Below are 18,679 nucleotides of genomic sequence, written 5' to 3'. Positions count from 1 at the left end.
TGTTCTGTGAAATGAATCCAGGCTGAGTGTTTATGGAGAAAACTGAAGGAACCTCTACTCTGTGTGGAGCATTGGAACCTCCCAGGTGCTGGGCAGTGTCAGGACCCAGTGGGGAATGTCATCCTACAAACCATTCAGCAAGTCAGATGAGGTGAGAATCCACAGGTAAATGCAGAGAACTGAAATCTCCTTGCAGCTGTTAAACTTTAATTTCTGCATTTAAAACAAAGCAGAGCTATATCAAAAAACAACCAAGCCATTTCCATTAGGATAGCATGATTTTGGAGCAGGTCATTTTTAACTGAGAATGTTTGATGTTTTGGTAGTTAATTACGGGTTTGTAGCTTGTCATGATCCCATACTGACAGGTTTGTGCCAAGCCATTCCCAAATCTGTTTCTTGGTTATTCTCATTGTGGTCAGGGACTCCCGAGGTGCTGTTGTTTCTCATAGTTCGTGTTGGTGCTTCCTTGCAGCAGAGGAGAGTGTTTAAAGGTGTTGTCCCTTCTTAGGCAGCTCAGCTTTGCTCTTTCCTACGTGATTTAGTCTGGTGTTGGCAGGTCTGTACAGCCCAGCTTGATGAAAGCCAAGCTGAACAAAAGTCCCATCCACATCCTGGCACTGTTGGGATTCCTTCTTGGGCAGCCACAAAAGGGTGCCTGGCCGTTCTGAGCTGGCTCCTGGGGTTTAGGTTTGCTGGTTTTTGGGGGGGGCAGTGGATTTTAGCAGTGCCAGCATCATCTTTCCATGTTTTCTCTCTTGAGCCTGAGACATTTTCCCTCCTGGAGGCAGCTGCATAGGGGTTTGTGTGCGGCTGTGGTGGCAGACACGGCTGGAGTTGCACCCGGCAGGTTGGTTGTGGCAGTCACTCAGGAGCTTCTCGTGGTGGTTACTGGGTGGAAGATGCCATCTGTGTGGAGATGAAGGTCTCGATGACGTTGTGAGTGGATGGCAGCAGCTGGCTGTGGCTGTTGGTGGAGTCGGAGCTTTGGTACAGCACCAGGCTGCTGGAGGACACTGCCAAAGGTACGGGCAGGAGTCAAATTCTCATCAGGCCCCTAATTGTGCATGTACACCCCCCATTTCCAGCATGGCCGTACTCTCCTGGCTTAGGGGCAGAACTGCTTTTGTCTGTGTGTTTTGTGTGGCTTGGGTCCACAGCCAGCCTGAAAACAATGAGGGCAGCAATCTCCCGAGTGTTCAGTTCTAAGAATTCTAGCTGATGTCCTAGTTCTCCCTTAGAACTGGGAAGACCCAATTGGACTCTTCGTGAGGGAATCTTGGGCTTCTCAGCCCTGAAAACTGCCCACAGGACTGGATACTCATTGGCACTGATTTTGTTGGTATTTTTCAAGGTGTTTTCCTTTCTAGATTCTGAAGGGGCCAATTTTCACAGTCTGGCCTTACACAAACTCTGCTCTGAATCTTTTCCTTGTATTGACTTTTCAAACCCCTCAGGACACAGGCAGAGCCAAATTAGGGAATTGTGAGCCCCAATTACCATTTTCTAACTGGATTTTGCAGTGCTGGCAACAAAAACTAGGCAATATATGGCTTAAGAGCCACAATGGTGGCTGCAGATCTTACCAGCAGGGCTGGAGGTGAGGCGTGGGCCTGGCTGAAGGTGCTGGATGGTTGTGTCTTGGTTCTGTAGATGAATTGTTGGTGCCTGTGACACTGGTGTGTGCATCCCAGACTCGGTGTGCGTCTCTGAGTCAGGTGTGAAGGCCTAGAGAAAAGAGAGTTAACAGTGCCTGGCTTCTACATCCCTTCTACCAGCTGGGAGAGAAGCATTGAGTAGGGGCAATGAAATCCTCCTTGATGATGCAGTGAGTAACTTGCTCTCGTGCCTCCAGCTCTGCAGCTGGTACCAGCAGGGCCAGGAGATGAGAAAGATGGGATGGCATAGACACATCCAAAAACTCTTTGACATGCAAGGAGCTGCCTGCAGACTGGTGCAGCTCTCAGGAGGGGGAACAAAGGCTAAATAAAGGCTGTTACCTGTTTAGTTGGTGTCAGGTTGGTCAGGGCGCTGAGATTGGCTGTATCTGTTATCACCATGGTTTGTGGTAAGAGGCCTGTGTGTGTATATTGAGTCACTTCAGATTTGGGGCCATAGAGAGCTGTACATGAAAGAAAACAACATCATGTGGGTGCTGGAGCTTTGGCTGAGTTGTTCTCCTCATGCTGTCTGTCTCCAAAATGCTGGGAGTGGAGGGACAGGGAGATAAATGCAATAGAAAAATAATTTCATAATTAGAGCGACAATAACAGAGGAGGAAAACAGAGTGCTGTAAGCCCAAGGACGCAGCAAATGCTCCAGGACAGTATCTTTATTTTTGTTTATTTAAACAAATGAGTTCACGTTCTTACCGTGAGGGTTCTGTATCTGAGCCATGGTAGCCATGAAGGGGCTCTGGTTGATGTGGCTCTGGACTTGCTGCATGAGGGGCTGCTGGTAGGATGGGTGCAGTTGCTGGGAGAACTGGACAGGCTGCAGGGTGGTGAGGCTGCTCCCCATGCTGTTTATTACAGGAACACTCTGGGGCTGAGTTGAGGCCAGGCCTGGAGAACAAGGACAGATGTCAGTGGTGTCCCACGCCGCAGGAACAGTGTGGCTGCTCTGCAATAGGGACATCTGAAACAGCCCTTGTGGCAGCCTGTCACTGCAGGCTCATTTCACACCCGGCTTTTCAGGTGTTCCTTGCTTGTCTGTGATTAAGAATAGATTTCATGCCTGTCAGAGCAAAATGAAAATGTCCAAAAACTGCATAAACCCACCTCTGGTTTCCAGTATTTGTTCCTGTCTACATCCTTGTGTACCAGTATAGCCCCTTTTCCAGGTTAGTGATCACCAGGGAGGCCTTGCTCAGAAATAAATTCAGAGCATCACCTCAGTGCCCAGCTAATTGACTCTTTATTTTCTGAAGCTCTTGGCAACAGAGACAACTAGGCTGTAGCTGTCCAGCCGTGTGGAATGGAGTTTCAACTCTTTTTGCTAGGGCTGCCAAATTAAGGAATTTGGATCAGTGAGAGAGGTAGGAGATTTCCCACATTACTGCCCGTTTCCCACAACTGTCCAGACCCTGTTCCTGTACATCAGCAGCTCTCTCCTGCACTCTAGTTTGATTTTTTTTTGTTTGCACAGAATTCAAATCCATATCGTAATCTTGGGAATAAATGGAAATTAGTTCACAGCTGTCACCATGGAACAAAACAAGGCCTCTTTCTTCTTGGGAAGAAAGTGTAAGAGAGGAGTATACATTTTATTTTCCTTTCTCTAATGAGATGCACTTTGGCAGTAGTCTAGTCTTGGAATGAAAAGAAATCTCAAAAAAGTCCAGAAAAGCTGTCAAAGTGAAAAATATAAAAAAATAGTAATTACTGCTGTGGATTCCAAAGGCATATGCTGCTCTTTGCAGGAAGTGGAACAGGATGCTTTGTCTTTCAAGCACTATGAACATGCTTCAATTTCCATCATGTTAAGGAAGTATTGTATTTACATTTGGAAAGAAGAAGAGCAGCAAACCAAAACCTTGGCATAGGAATAGAGTGTAAAAGTCCCTTGCTCTTAAAACGCGGGGTTTGTGTGTAACTTAAATCTAACACGAATGAGGAACATCTGTCCTTAATCACACTGGTACCTGCCAGCAGTGCTGCTGATCTTCGGTGAAATTTCCTCAGGTTTGTATCATGCCAGCCTAGCGATAAGGCTTTGAAGGCGGGGCAGGCGCCGGTAGCAGTGAGAGGCAGCTCTTGCCGTGCGTGCTGGAGGCAGAGGCGCTGCAGGCGCTACTCACCGATCACCAGGGTGGAGGCTCCGGTGTTGGTGAAGGCGGGCGCCAGGGACGGGGTCTCGCCGGCCCCGATGGCCATGACCCCCGGCAGGGATGCCATGATCAGGTTCTGGGTCTGCTGGCTCAGCGTGTGTGGGCTTTGCTCCAGGCTGTGCAGGGCAGTCAGGGTGCTGACAGGAGGGAGAGTTCCTCCAGAGGCTGATACCTGTGGGAAAGGAGAACCCTGATGTGCTGCCTGCAGCACGGAGTCCCAAAGCTGTGATGAGCACCTTTCTTCCTGCTCTGCCCCCTTGCTGACTTCACAAATCCTTGTCTGCAGTTTCTGTGTGCTCACCGATTAACTAGCACAGGTCATCTAGACATGCTAAGAGTACATCCCTGCTGGTTTGGTTCTTTCACATTTAAGAAACTGTAAGAATGAGATTAGGCCCACTGCATTCTCTACAGGGAAAGATCATCTGTTTCACAGCTGAGGGCAGAAGGTGAAGCTCAGAGAAATTAAGGGGCTCAGGTAACTTTACACAGTAATTCTAGTAGCAGAGATCAGCATGGAATCCAGGAGTTCCTCTTTCCTTTAGAGACCTGTTGTCATAGTATCGTGGAAGAGCAAAAAAGCATTTTAATAATTTGGTTGATAGAGAAAGTTAAATGCCTTATATTATACTTCTTTTCTCTTCCCTCAGACAAAAAGTTGTAAGGAATCTTTAGTAAGAATAAGCACCAAGAAGTTAAACACTGTGACAAACCACCCTGATATCAGTTTTAGAAGACAGACATAGAAGATGTTCAGAACCTCATGAAAGACTTGTTTTCTACAGCAAGAGACCAGAAAGCCAGCAAAGTGAGTGCCTGATGAGATTTAAATCATATGTTTGTTTTTAGTGATCTTAACTTTGCCTCCAGCCAGCCTGTACTAGTGCAAACTTCTGCTGACTGTTTCTCTGAAAGCAGGGGAACGTATGCAGACTGAAAATGATCAGTCATGCAGTCTGATGCTGCTTTGTTAATGATGTGGGAAAAGGTCTGGTCAGGTCCCAGAAGGAGAATGGCTTTGAGGACACAATATAGTTATTCGTACATGTCTGCACCCAGGCTCCTGGGCTTCATTTCACAGGTAAGGTAGATGTAAGCATGGGTCTGGTTCTGGTAATTCCACTGGTCTGATCAACTCTCTTGAGATGGGTAGAGTCCAAATAAGAGTTAGAGATGAAATGAGAATCTCTCTGTGGAAAGGAGGGGAGAGCAGGTTTCCAGGGAGGAAAAAAATCTTGTCATACCTCGAGTGCTGTGTTTCCAGAACACACCACTGTATTTTAATTGCTCATAAGGAAATCTCTCCTTGCTTTCATGCTCTAAAACCTGCCCTCACCACAGTCTAGAGGGCACATGTATCTCAGGACTATTGATCCTTCATGGTCAGTGCAAAGGGACTCTAATATAATATATAACAATATGTGACATATGACTGTGTAACATAAGGTGGATTTAAGAACATTCCAGAAAAAAATACCCACGAATGGTTCATATTATGAGCACAGGCAGATGGCCTGATATCTTCGAGTCAGCAGAACCGGAGTATCCATCACTTACCAGCTTAGTGTCTGTGCTCAGCAGGTTCTGGCTGGGCTCCAGTCCAGGGGGAGAAACCTGATGCAGGATGGTTTGGGTGGTCACCATGGAGCTGTTCCCATGGTGGCTGCTGCTGGAGGACTCTGCCTCGCTGGCTGGCTGCTGGTTGTACCTCACTCCTGCATCACAACAGGAGGGAAACTGGTTGTCACAAGTGAGAAACTGAGAAACTTAGGCAGGCACTAAATTCGGTTTCCCTTGCAGGCACTTGCCAGCAGGTACCTGGGCAGATATTTAATGTCAGTTGGGAACCAGAAGAGCAGGCACTCCCACCCTGAGCCCAGGTGCCCCCTCAAACACTGACTGCCTGTGAGTGCTGCAGGGAGAGGAAACCATCCCTCTGCGTGTGGCTGTAGAGAGGAGTCTCAGTGAGATCATCTCCTCCCAGAGCAAGAGGAGCCCCCAGCTCTGGCCTGTGGAGCTGAAAAAGCTGTGCTCTTTTTGGGTGGAGAATGACTTTTCCTCATGCCTAAAAACTGTCAGAGTTTGATGGGGCTGTCATTGAAAGGGGCAAGGGGCACACATGACTGAAAGGACATGGAACTGACTTCTGATAGGCAGTGCTGACTCCTGGAACAGGAATTTCGGGGTTGATGCCTCCAGCTGGGAGGCCTCACAGTAAGTGAGAAGTTTTGGCTGTGGGTTTTGTTACTGAATTTTATCTCCCCTGGCATTCTAGCCATTCTCCTCACCCAGAAACACGGTCTCTCTGTCACCTTTGCTCTTCCCTTGTAGCAAATCTGCTTTTTCTCTCTGTAGATTCATTTCCTGAAGGGCTGGACTTGGGTGACAGTTTGGGTGACTGAGTTTGAGAAGTTCACCCCTCTTTCAGTTCTCCCTCTGGTTGTTTCTTACCGTGAACTTTGCTGGGTGAGAGGGCAGGTGGTGGCTGGAGGGAGGAGGAGCTGTGGGGGGTTAGAGGAGGGGCAGAGGTGGGCTGGGGTCCGCTGAAGGTGTCCATGGCCAGCTTGTGCCGGAAAGCCTCCTCCTTCCTGCGATTGGCAAACCAGTTGTACACTCTGACCTCTGTCACCAGGTTTGAGCCCAGTCCCTGGGCCTGAGATGGGGAAACACCTCTCTGAATACACTCTGCCCTGTTGGGGAAAACACAAGAGCCTTGCTGAGCTGGGCTTAGTCAGAGACAGAGTAAGTGCACAGCCCCAAAGTGGCTGCTGTCTGGCACACTCTGGAAGGGTCCTGCAAGACCTGAGGCATTCCTTGTGCTCTGCAGACAAGGAATGATCAGCTGTGGCATTTAATTCAAGCCTGGCTGGTGTCAGTGGTGCCACTCAGTGCTGTGCCTTTGGCCTCCCTCCCAGCAGCACCAGGGATGCAGAGGGACCCTGCTGTGCCCTTCCTCAAAGGCACACCCCACCCTTACCTGTTGCACTCTTCCACCAGTGCCTCCCTCTCTTCTTTGCTGGGGTTTTTCTGCCTCTCATAGGCTTGGAACAGGATCTGTTGTGAGGCAGGGCCCCACTTAAAGCGGTTTCTCCTTCCCTTCTTGGTGGGCAGGTCATCTCCCATGGGCTCGTCTGTCAGTATACCCTGGCCAGCGTGTGTGAATTCTGCAAGCACACAGGGCCAAGGGAATTTTTTCCTTGAAAACAACAAGGAGTAAGGAGGAGCAAGGGAGAGCAGGAGCCTTTATGAAAGTGACACAGCAGAGCAGTTGTTGCCGTACTTACGCTGGGCCACCTCTCGCTGCTTCCGGACGTACCAGGTGTACAGGGCTGCCCGTTTCTGGGTCTTCATGGGAGTGCCCTTGTTGAGGTGTTGTGAGAGGTGGGATTGGTTCAGACCAGTGGTGTCCACCACCTCACGCTGAGGGATGTTGTGCTGCTGGAGGTAAGACTTCACCATCTTTGCTACTCGCCAGGGATCCTCTCTGGAAGGGACAGAAAACATTTCTCAGGGGAGAGAGATCAAACACCTGCTCTCAGCACACCTGGATTTCAAGGAGGTGCAGTGGTAGCTCCTGAGGGACACTTGTCAGTCATCACCATCACGTTTGCTGAGGCCAGAGTGCTCATTGGCTGCAGGAGACAAAGCTGTTCCTCAGTGTGCTACCTTGCTCAGTTTTGACTCTGAGTACAGGGTAAAACGGCAAGACATTGGAAATTAAGTGCAGAAGACATAACACTGGCTTGCTTTGAGCTGCTGCCTGTACACACTTAGGTCTGCCCTTAGGAGGAGACTTTGCTTACCAGGGGAGTTTCCCAATACACAGGCAACCTCTCTTTTCCCTTTCCCTACAAAACTCTTCTTCCCTCTCCCGTTCTCTTTAAAGCAGATTGGGCAGATGTTCTGAGTTTTCCAAGACAGGTTGATTGTGATACTAGACTGAACTTGATTCATGCCCTGATTCTGATCCAGGCTGGGTTGCCTTGCAATGATTCAGTAAATGGAAACAGGCTGTCATTATATTGACATGACAGCTCTGTATGCATATGTATATGACAAATCATCCAGAATTATGTTCTTACACATCGGCTACGTGTTACTCAAACACATTGGTTCACACCTAGATCTACTCAGAGCTTCTAACTGCAATATAGAACTACAGGCAAGCCACTGATTCCTCCTCCTGCTGCCCTCCTTTGGTTAACAGCTGAGGGAATAAAACTATTTGAGACCTGCTCACAGAATTTGAGGAACAGTTTGGGCTTTTATAATTAATGTGATCCTCTGGGTTTTATGATCTCCAGTTAGAATATCCATTAAGGTTCTTGAGGAAAATAGAGAAAACACAACTGTGACTTTGTGTGCATTGATTTTACCACAGCTGAAAGTCACAGTAGAAGTAAAGATGTGAAACCCATCAGTCTAAACCCAAACCGTGCCAGAGCACCTCTGCTGAAAAGCTCCTGGCTCTCTTTGAACATCCTTCTGTGCCTTCTGTGTGAGGTGTCTGGAGGAAATGGTTTGCAGTGCTGTGGGGAGACACTGGTGTCATGTTCAACACCAGCATCAAAGGAGCACTGGGGAGAAAAAAGGTACCTGGGATGTTGCAGAAACTGTCACGAGAGCACACATGTCTGAGCAGCAGGGAACAACTGAGCTGTTCATGGCTTTGTTGACTCAGGAGGTTGCTGGAGGCTGCACAGTGATAAGGAGGACAAAGTCCACACCTGTTCTCTCAGTACAAACACCCTTATCTCTGTTCCCTGCAGCCCCTCTCCCAGGGGCTCTGTAGTCCAAGGAGCAAGCTCCACAGCAGTTAGTGTGACACAAACGATGTCACTTACAGCTTTTTGAAGAACCTGCTCAAAATAGAACATTTGTTTCTCTTTTACATTGGAGCACTTGCCATAGAGGCTTCTTATTTTTAGCATCTTCCCTTAACTATCTTTGTCTTTCAAAAGCCTCAAATTGAGCTGAATATAAGAAAGCTTTTCTTTCCTCATGTTTGGGTTTTTTTGGGTTTTTTTTCCCTCTTGCTGCCTAAACCAGTCTCCTGCCTTTGTACTTGTGATAGTCTGGCTAGCACCTGCACCCTGCCTTCATTGTCCAAGTCCCTGTAGAGAGGAGAAAAGACTCTGACTGGGAAGCTGGCCTCTTTGATTTGAGTTCTGGCTCAGATAGGAAGAGAAAAGACTGTGTGGCCACTGATGGAAGCTCTGTTATGTGTTAGTTCCTTTCTAACACAGCCGAGTTAGTTCTGTCTCCCTGTTGAGATCCTCACTTTGTGGCAGGAATAAACCACTAAGTTCTGTGAGTCTGTTCTCACAGTCGTTAAAGACTTGTGGGTTTTGTCTTCTTTTGACTCAGCAGGGAGCTTTGTGATGCCAAATAGTGCAGGGAATCTTAGTAGTGTGATTTCCTAGGACAGTTGTATGGAATCCTGGCTACTCTGGACATTGTCAAAGGCCAGTCTGCAAAAGCGATGGAGCATGTCCTTCAGGCCCAAGGCTACAGCACAGCCCAAGTGAGGACGGTCTGGCCAGCTGAACCCTTGTTCAAATACACTGTTCCACCTGCAGAGCCTCCATCACAGGCTAAGACATCAGAAGTTGAAACCTTTTCTCTTTGCCTGGCTAGAAGATTATCACTGACTGTCAGAGGGAGAGTTTAACTCTAAACTGAGTTCTCCTGCTTGTTGTTACAGTCAAATCTCAGTTGTTTCAGTGAGTCAGAACTGCACAAATGGGTCTGCTTTGCACAAGCTCTCCTTCCCTATCTCCAAAACTGTTTCCTGCCTTTTAGTTTCCCTTTCTCCTCAGGTGCAAACTGTCTCCCCAAGGTCTTGTTCTCCAGGGTCTAATGTGTCTCCTAGTGTTCTCACACAAGTAGCTTTTACTTCCTTCTTCTGGAGTCTTGTTCTGCTCTCAGTTGCTTTTTGCCATGTGAGCATAGCCCTTCTCCATGGCTCATCCCCACCACAGGGGCCAGGGTCCTCTCTCCATGTCAGCTTCCCATTTTCTTAGTTCTGAGGTCATTTTTTAAGGGCGTTTTCACCTCCCTTTTGTTACCTGAACAATAAGTAACCCAGGTAGTTAGTTATAAACTCAAAGGGAACAAGAGGCTGGTTGATAATTTATAGCAACATCTCAAATTTAAATGGAAAGTAAATATCAAGTTGTTAGCATTAAAGAAAACCCATTCCAGAGAGCTGGAGATGTAACATTCAGGGGACCTTCTCCCTCCTTCACTCTTCCTGACTTTTTATTTTTCCTTTGTTCTTTTCTTTCTTCTCCTCTTCCTCATTCTCTCTCTCTCTCCTTCTTTCCTGTTCTGATTCTCAGGTGGGAGAAGCCTTCATTTCCCTGAGGTGGGTTCTGAATTGCTGCTTTGGACCAGACCCTTCTCAAGCAGAGGCTCAGAGCTGTGAAGTGCTCAGCACCGTCCCCAGCCCTTTCCTCTGGAGCTGCTCCACAAGCCAGGGCACAGCCAGGAGCCGTGCTGGGCAGAGGGAAGGTAAGACCATCCATCCTGGCAGTGTTTCTTTCTGTTGAACTTGGCCTGGTTTGCCTCATCTTGGTTTATATGTGGAAATGAAAGGGGTGTGGCAGCTTCATCTCCAGATTCCCCAGCTAGAGCTGCTCTGAGCAGGGGGAAAGACTGGACCTTTGTCATTATATATCTTTGTTTTCTCTTTTCCTCCTGGAAAACATGCTTTTATCCCTGCCTCCAGGGGAAATCTGCTGCTTATCTCAATTTCTCTCTTTCCTAATGGAATTTCACCCCTTGCCCTACAGGTGGATTGCTGCTATACCTCTCTCCATTTGCTTTACCTGCAGCAGTGTGATCCCTTCCCCCAAGGCAGCTTCCTTCTTCCTTTATATTCTGGGAATATCTGGGAGTTTCTCCTCACAGCTCTACCTCCCTACTGAGTAATTTATTTCTTATCATAGATGCAATTTGTTTTCTGTGGGGATTGATATGGAAAGAATGTTTTTATTCAAACTGTAAATCTACAGGAGATCAATGGGACCTATGAAAGGATGAAATGAAATTATCTTAATTCCCCACTAGAGAAACCTTTATCTGAACTGCTTTTAGCATGTTTTCTCTGTAGGGACAAAATCTAATCAACACCCCTGGGTGCACCCAGTCCCATGGGTGTATCTTCTCTGTTCTACTCAGCTTTGATCTGAATTTTTCAGACTGGTTTCACCTTCAGTGATCCTGTGAAGATATAGCCGGTCTCTTGGTTCTGTCATTTTTTTTTCTCTTTCCAGCTCCTGGAAAGTCTAATAATGGAGACTTTTCCCGATTCTGCTTTCTAAAGCAATGGCTGCAGTTACCACAAAGACTTTCCTGTATCAGCAATAGCTTCCAATCTCTGTTAAAATTTGGTCTGCAGACCAGGAATTGTTAATAATGCCCAAAGAGGCTTCTGTCTAAAGGGAGAATTGCCCTCATCTGGTTTCTGCATCTGAAACCCTTTTGTAGATGCTGGAATAGTTTTGCAAGCATCGACATTTTGCTGGGAGTCCCTGAGCATGGAGATTCTTGCCTGCCTTTCTTTTATCTATTGCTGGAAGTAATTTCTGCCATAGACTGTTCTGCCCTGCTCTACAATACTTAAAATACTGTTTTAAGGACATTACTTTTAGGCATCTATTAATGGAAAGGTTGGATCTTAAAATGAAGAAAAGTTTATTAGTAAATAACAACTTCTTAGGGTATTATCAACCTCTGATACTGGTTCAGATGCTTTGAATAGATTTTTAGACACACTGTTGGTTTGATGAGAAATTTGAAACATGTCAATGCAGGCTTCCTACCATTTTCATTTTAACTTGATTGATTTTGATCTATTATAGACCTTCATAAATGTAATTCTTTTCTGAAACTGAGGCTCCTGGTATCTTCATACGGTCCTCAACAGCAGAAGTGAATTGCTCTATCCTGATCTCTGATGTTTCAGAGTAAAGCCTTTGTCATTAAGAGCCAGTGTGAGGCTTAGGAGATCCCTGTCCTTGCCCAGTCTCCTCTGTGCTGTCTCAGGGGTTTAGGTAGGTCCTAGAATTTGTCTGTGCCTCAGTTTCCATTTGGGAAATGGAAATACTGCTCAGCAGACTCTGTTCATCAGAAAGTGTTCATGTCCCAGCTTTGGCAGAGAGGTAAGGCTTGTGGTGAGGCTGGTAAGCACAGGGAGGCCTGGCAGCAAGATCCTAGAAGGGCAGGGAGGATCAGAAACCAGAAATGGTGCTGAAGTGGGGGTGACAGGAAGGAATTCCCTCCACCCGTGTGTCTGTTCTTAGATCACAGCGGATGTCACTTCAGTCCTGATCACCCACTCATTAGAGAAAAAGGGACAAAGCCAGGGGGATCTTCCTCAACTTCCATGGCTTCCTTTCTGCAGAGATACTTGATAAACCATCAAAAGTTAATGATCAAAAAGCTTATCAGGGTCTTTTCATCTATAAATTTATAAGACAAAAGAGAAATAATAAAGCCATTGGATAATTAGTAACTAGCCAGGGCCCGCCCGGTGCCACTGGGCTCAAACTGCCCCAAGACCTGTACGCAGACTCAGGAGGATGAGAAGGAGACAAGGATGAGGGGAAGAAAAAGAGTGGGAGGCAGAGAGAGAATCAGCCAAGGAGACAGCAAAATGGGAGGAACAGCAGCAGAAACAGTAGGGAGGAGAGAAGGGAAATAGGTAAAAAGAATCTGAAAGATGTGAAGGAAGTAGAGGAAACTTGAAGATGTGGAAGAGCTGGAAGTTGGGAAGAAATGAGATATACTGGGCCAGGAAGAAGACTGAATAACTGGGGATGTTTTCCCCACCCAGGTAAGAGATGATCCAGTGAATTTTCCTCTCTTGGGTTCTGCAGAATCATCAACTCCCAGTCTGCCAGGGAGCTTTCTTTTAAGTATTTACAGTGAATGCTAACTCTCATCATGCTCTTTTCTTAGCTCTGGCCTTTTGTGGTGGGATCTGATGTTTGCTTCTGCTGCTATATTTTCTGTCGATTTCCTTTGCGTGTGAAAGAGAGTGATCAGAGAGCCTGAGAAATTCTCTAGCTGGATTTTTAGTGAAGATTTTAGGTGCAGGATGTTTCTACCCCTCTGTCTTCTATCAGCTTGTCATTTCAAAATAACCCCAAAACAGACAGGGACCTGTTGTGACAGATGGTAGGATGGGCCTGATCCTTGCTTGGACAAACCTCTTGGGTCTCCCGTGGGGATTGTATCCCAGGAAGAATCCCAGATGGGAAACGGAGTGGATATTTCTCTGAATCTGTTGTGAGGCTTATTGATTCAGGGAACTTTCCCTGGCTTTTGATCTCAAAAATTCTTGTATGCAAAGGCAAATCTGTGTGGCAGCAAACCCTGTAATTGTTGCTGCATATGTGCTTTTTAACTGTGGCAGGCAGTGGATGGTAGAAGCACAGTGTTTTGTCCAGTGTCTAACCTCTGCATGTATTTGGTGTGTGCTTTTCACAAGAAAAATCCCCACTGAAGTCAGGGAACTTCACACTTAGAAGAACAGAAAGGATAAGGTCTCTTGATTTGGCTTTGGCCAATAATCTATAGCAAACCCCAGTGAAATTAACAATATCATTCTCCTTAAATACAGCAGGGAAACAACTTCACTGTATCATTCATACAAATACAGCACCAGCTCAGTGACCAAGTTTCTTTTTTCTTTCCTGATGACTGAAATGATGAATTGTATTAAAAATTTTAATCCTAAACCTTAACATTCAGTCAAAGAGATGAGAGCTATACAGGCCTTGGACTATCCTGAAGCCTGATGCTATAAGCATGTCAAATATGTAATCGGGCTCCACAGCTTCCTTTAATGCATTTTAGGCGAGATAAAAGGAAAATCTGAGCATTTATAAAGCATTTGGGGGTGTTTGGGGGGCTGCTAGTCCTGGCATGGATGAAGATTGTCTCTGTGCAGCCAGATCAATTGTGAATACTAGAGACACTGCGGAGAAGGGGAAAGGGAAAGAGTTAGAGGGAGAGTGCAAGAAAGCAGCAAAGAGGAGCAGTAAATCTGTCCTTACTGTAATAGTCTTTCCACCACAGCCTTCTGGTGAGCAGCCTCCTCAGGGCTCAAGTTTTCCAGCTCCTTCATTATTGGAGGGGTAAATTCCTCTCCGTCATCTGAGGTTTCATCTTCCGAAGCCCTGGACTCCCCCATTCCGTTGGGGAGGTTGGGGATGTCGGGACAGGGCTCCCCTTTCTCAGTCTGGAGGGCATTGATAGCGCGCTGACTCTCGCTCTGGAGCCCGTAGGGTTCCGCTTCGCTCAGCGCCTTGATCAAGGTCTCCTTGGTCAGCCCCGACTCCAGCAGCGCTTGCAGCAGCTCCACTTGGAGATGAGTCAGCTTCGAGACCATGGTCTTCAGCCTGGTGTCTCTCGGGTCTGAATTTCGGGTTATCCTGCTTCCAGCTCCCCTACACCATGTTCCTGAGGTAACGCGCCCGACTGTCAGGAGAGTGGGCACAGCACGGCCTCCCGCCTTTACACCCCCCAAAAAAAACAAAATACAAAATTGAGCCACTTCAGACCCCCCACGACTGTCCTGAGCCAGTGCTGATAAAGGGACCCTTGGCTATCTGTTTACATTGGAGCAAATGTAAATTCTCCAAGGTTCATATTTATCTGTGTGCTTTAGCAAGTTACTGAACTTTGGACTTCAGCACCGCCGCAGCAGTTCACAAAGTGCAGAGGGAGAGAAAGCAGGGGGAGGGGGAAAGGGAGGGAAGCAGGAGAGAGAAGGAGAAGAAAATGAAGGGATAAAAAATCTGCAGCGTGGAAAAATGAGTATGGAAAGAAAACTAGGAAGGTGGGGATGGAGAAGCACGGCTCACTTCTGGCCCCATTCGTTTTGGAGAAGGAAGGAGATGGACCAGCCAAAAGGAAGAGCTGTGCTTGGCTGCCCGTGGTTCAGGACGAGGTGCTGCCGTTGGAATATCGCAGAACCTGCTCCGAGCTCTGGCAGTGGTGAAGTACAGCCAGTGTCATGCCCTGCCAAAGGCTTTGGGCTGAGAGAAGGCCACTCTGGCAGCTGCACTGGCCTTTGTGCAACCCCCAGCAGAGGGGGAGGCCACCACTGCCTTTCTGTGAACGTTCCCAAGCCTCATGGGGTGTTCTGAAGCTCCAGCCGATTTCTGTGGCAGAGCATCAAGACTTAAAAAGACTTTCTCAATTCTGGCTTTGGCTTGCTGGGCATCTTGATGTGCAAATACTTGTAGTGCCTCCATTTTAGCTTGCCATGTTTATTGCTCAACCGTGAGCAGGAGCAGTGTTCCCACATAATTTGGGGGATTGCAGGGCTTGTTCCTGTGAGCTTGTGATTCACGTGTTTGATAAAGGACAGCCCTGGGTGCTGGGTCACGCTCAAAATCCTGCTCTACCATCAACTGCCCTACTGCTTCTGATGAGTGCTCTGGGCAAGCTTGTGGTTCCCCTTTATCATCTTTCTCCATCCCTTCCTGATACCAGCCCTGCTCTGAGGTTCTGCTCCCACCTGTTGGGTGATTTCCTAAAACACCATCCCTGGCTTGGCTGGAATCACTTAAAATGGTTCTGCAGGAACCTTTATGATTAAATTGTCTTTTCTGGTCTGAAATGATACGAATGAACCTATCTACTTTGAGTGGCTAAATTAGGGAGTAACTTGATGTGCACATGTGGACTCGGTGCAGGAGTGTCTCATGCGAGGATGTAAAGTTGTGTCAAAGGAATCTTGCTAGGAGCAGCTGCCTGTGTCTATCACTCCCATCGAGCCTGAGCTAAAGGGAGCCTGGTGGGGCTGTCCCCAGCCTGGGCAGTGTCCCAGGACAGTGCTGCCCAGGACCTTGTCCCCTGGTTTCCCTCCTGGGCGCCACTGGCCCAGCTCTCCTGGCTCCCGAGTCAGCAGCTGCAGGACAGAGCTCCTGCACAGGGACCCTCCTCTCCTCCCTCCAGGCACTGGGGCTGTGTTAACTCTTGCCTTTTATTTCAGATCTGGTCCGAAGAGCACCACCTCCCCTCCCTGCAGGGCGTTAACAAAGCTCTAATGCATACGGACGACTTTGTGTGGCTAAAAAGGAGTAAGAATTCTGAGTCCATGTAAATACATTTATTGTAGGAGATTTTCATGTGAACATTGATGTAAAAAGACAGCTTCAGCTGATAAAGATTTTTTTTGTGGTCATACTCTTAATAAAGAGTTGTGCTGGTTTTGCACCCGTCACAAGAGTATTTAAAGAACTGTGAGCATTTTTTGGCATTGTACTGACAGTGTTGATACAATTTCCATGTGTTTTATTTGTTATTAGAGTGTTCCTTTATTCCTGCCCCTCAGGTAGATGTGACAACATTACTGGCTGATAACAGTAATTTTCAATTGTAATTACAGTACCCAACCATGACATACAGTTTCTGCATGATATGTCCTTATAATTCAAGGATTTTGCAAACAGACACAACAGATTGTGGAGCTCTTGCAGTACGTGACAGAGGAGATGCTGTCACTCTGTGTTACTTATTTCTGCCTCTCTTTGGCATGGTGATCTCTTTTACATAAACCAAAGCGGAAAATATTACCCCTGTTCTTGTTAAAAAGATTGTCCATATTTGTTGGTATACAAACCTATTGAATGTTTGAGGGGTGATGGGGACACAGATCATTAAGTTTAAACAAAGAACAGCAATATTTGTCAATGTAAAGAGAAGAAAGCATAGGAACGAATTATGTCTATATTATGTGCTTTTGAGAATTCCTTATGCACCCAGAAGTCCTGATGCTGCTGCTTCTGCTTGCCTTGAAGACCTTCAGCTGTAGAAGCTTTTTTGAAAAACCAGTGAACTTTGAAGTCTATAAAACCAGAAATGCACATCTGTTTGTATGATAGGACCTCCCTGAATGCTACAACTGGATGCCATGTGGAGAACGCTTAGCTGAACAAGGAAACATTTCAGATACTGAGGAGAAGGTAAATATTCTCTGTCCTGAAGGGCTTTTCCCCTTGGTTTATTAGAATTGTCCATTTTAAACTACAGGAGCCGGGACAATTTGCAAAAACGCAAATAAACTTACCCACTTTCATCTTTCCATTCATTGTAACCTGCCAGGCTGTGCCAGTGAATGGCTCAGCCCCACTGAGTATTTCAGATTGCTCAATGCAGTGAGCTTTTCAGTGCTTCTTAAATGTTAGAAGTAGCTAGTGATCAGACTGAAAGGGATTCCTGTTGTGAATTAGCCAGCATCCCTATTTTATAGCCTGCCACTAAGGATTGCAATATCGTATTTCTCAGATTATTACAAGTGCAGTTGTGAGGTGGTGAGAGAATAGCAGAGGTCAAGGGTGGAAGCTAGATTCTAGTTCTGTTGGAGGAAGAGCTCAGTTGCAGAGTGCCATAATCAGATAATGTTCTGTAGCTGAATTACACTGAGATTATGCCTTGAGGATGAATATTTGAAATAAGAGGACTTGGGTTTCCTATACCCTTTTTTATCTATTAGCAGTGCTTACTATATGTTGATTTCCCTAATTGTAACTATTTCCCAGGCCATGACTTGACTCTCAAGTCACTCTGATTAGTATGATCTTGGTCATTGTAACAGGGGAAACTTAAAGTTTGGAAACAGCAAGAGATACCTGCTTGTTTTTCTCATGTTTGTGGTACTTGGTTTTGTATTAACTGTTCTGAAGTAATCTCTTCTCCCCTGTATCTAATAAAGTGAGTGAATTACTCAACACTGAAAACACTGCATGGAAGTATGAATGGGTACAGAGTAGGAACATTATTTTTATTTTACATGTACTGGTCTGTATTCTGCTTATTGCACTAGAACAAACTCACAGTTAAGGACAGCAGAGTCCTGTGAACAGTGGGACTGTGGAAGGCAGAACAGACTCCCACAGCCTGACTCCTGTATCAACACCATTTTTACCTCTGATGTTTTCATTTACTGAATTATATCTATTATGAAGTGTACATGATGAAAAATACAGTAATTTGTTGGTACAAAGCCAGTGTAATGTGGCTTCAAGGCGCATACAGAAAAGGAAAAAAAGCCCAAGTATATTTATGAGAAAAGTGCTACTAGAGGGAGCCCGTAGAGTTCCCTGAATAGGGTGGTAAAATTGCCATTGGCAAATGAAACACAGAGAAATGGTTCTTTTAATAATTCTTTACCATTTTACTGTTCTTCCTGCTGTGACTGCTAAATGCTTTACTGGCCTGAATGGCATTAACATAATCCTCTCCTTGAAATGTGAGAGCTATTATGGTAATGTTCACCCTTATTTCTATTATTGGGGGGAAGAAAGCTATATGACTACCAAAACTGATTATTATTTGTGTGTTGGGAGCTGAGTCCCAAAAGGCACACAGGAGTGTGAAAAATCTGAGATAATTGTCATTTATACATTGTTTTCATAGGGTTGGATTTCAGCTATTTGTGCAAACCCTGAGCATCTCAGTGGGGAAGAACTTGAATACATGGTTTTAATGTTTCCAATACACACCCATTTAGATTCTAATGTAGTAGCTTCTGGTGTAAATATGAGATTATAATTGAAAAAAGTGATTTTACCAAGAAGGAAGCTGGTTTTTTCATCAGTGAGCTGGGCTGGATGCAGAGCTTGGAGTTGTGGTGTGGTAAATCCGTGGGGCCGAATGGGTTTGAATTACAGATTTTTCTCTACACATTCCTCTGCCTGTATGTGGGAACAGGACTGTGTCCTCCTTCCCAGTCATCTGGCATTTTCTCCCTCCACTTATTCCTTGTTTCTTCCATCAGGCTGAGGGTGGAGATCAGGAGCAGCGCTGGAGCTGGGTTTTGAAGGAGTTTCC

The 18,679-nt window shown here is 46.2% G+C and overlaps 1 protein-coding gene and 1 long non-coding RNA gene across 4 annotated transcripts; one reads left to right on the top strand and one right to left on the bottom strand.

Annotated features, from left to right (window-relative positions):
* Window positions 1-261: 261 nt before the first annotated feature.
* HNF1A (HNF1 homeobox A) lies at window positions 262-14,541 on the bottom strand. Of its 3 annotated transcripts, XM_040080431.2 has the most exons (10): window positions 13,894-14,541; window positions 7,114-7,313; window positions 6,807-6,993; window positions 6,281-6,519; window positions 5,387-5,544; window positions 3,800-4,001; window positions 2,373-2,564; window positions 2,001-2,122; window positions 1,587-1,728; window positions 262-1,016 (listed from the first exon to the last, which is right to left on the bottom strand). In XM_040080431.2, the coding sequence occupies exons 1-10, from the start codon at window positions 14,226-14,228 to the stop codon at window positions 889-891; spliced, it is 1,905 nt and encodes a 634-aa protein (XP_039936365.1). In that variant the 5' UTR covers window positions 14,229-14,541; the 3' UTR covers window positions 262-888. The 3 variants fall into 3 exon arrangements, with proteins under 3 accessions (XP_039936365.1, XP_058278746.1, XP_058278747.1); XM_058422763.1 differs by lacking the exon at window positions 2,373-2,564 and having other exon boundaries at window positions 13,894-14,228; XM_058422764.1 differs by lacking the exons at window positions 1,587-1,728; window positions 2,001-2,122 and having other exon boundaries at window positions 3,860-4,001; window positions 13,894-14,228.
* Window positions 10,128-17,603, top strand: LOC131378670 (uncharacterized). The gene is made up of 2 exons (XR_009208381.1): window positions 10,128-10,342; window positions 15,840-17,603. It is a non-coding gene; the product is annotated as an uncharacterized LOC131378670 (long non-coding RNA).
* The last annotated feature ends 1,076 nt before the right edge of the window (window positions 17,604-18,679 follow it).

This window comes from Hirundo rustica, chromosome 17 (assembly GCF_015227805.2).
Source record: "Hirundo rustica isolate bHirRus1 chromosome 17, bHirRus1.pri.v3, whole genome shotgun sequence".
Lineage (NCBI taxonomy): Eukaryota > Metazoa > Chordata > Aves > Passeriformes > Hirundinidae > Hirundo > Hirundo rustica.
Note: the sequence above shows the minus strand (reverse complement) of the source record. Positions and strands in the feature narration are given on the sequence as shown.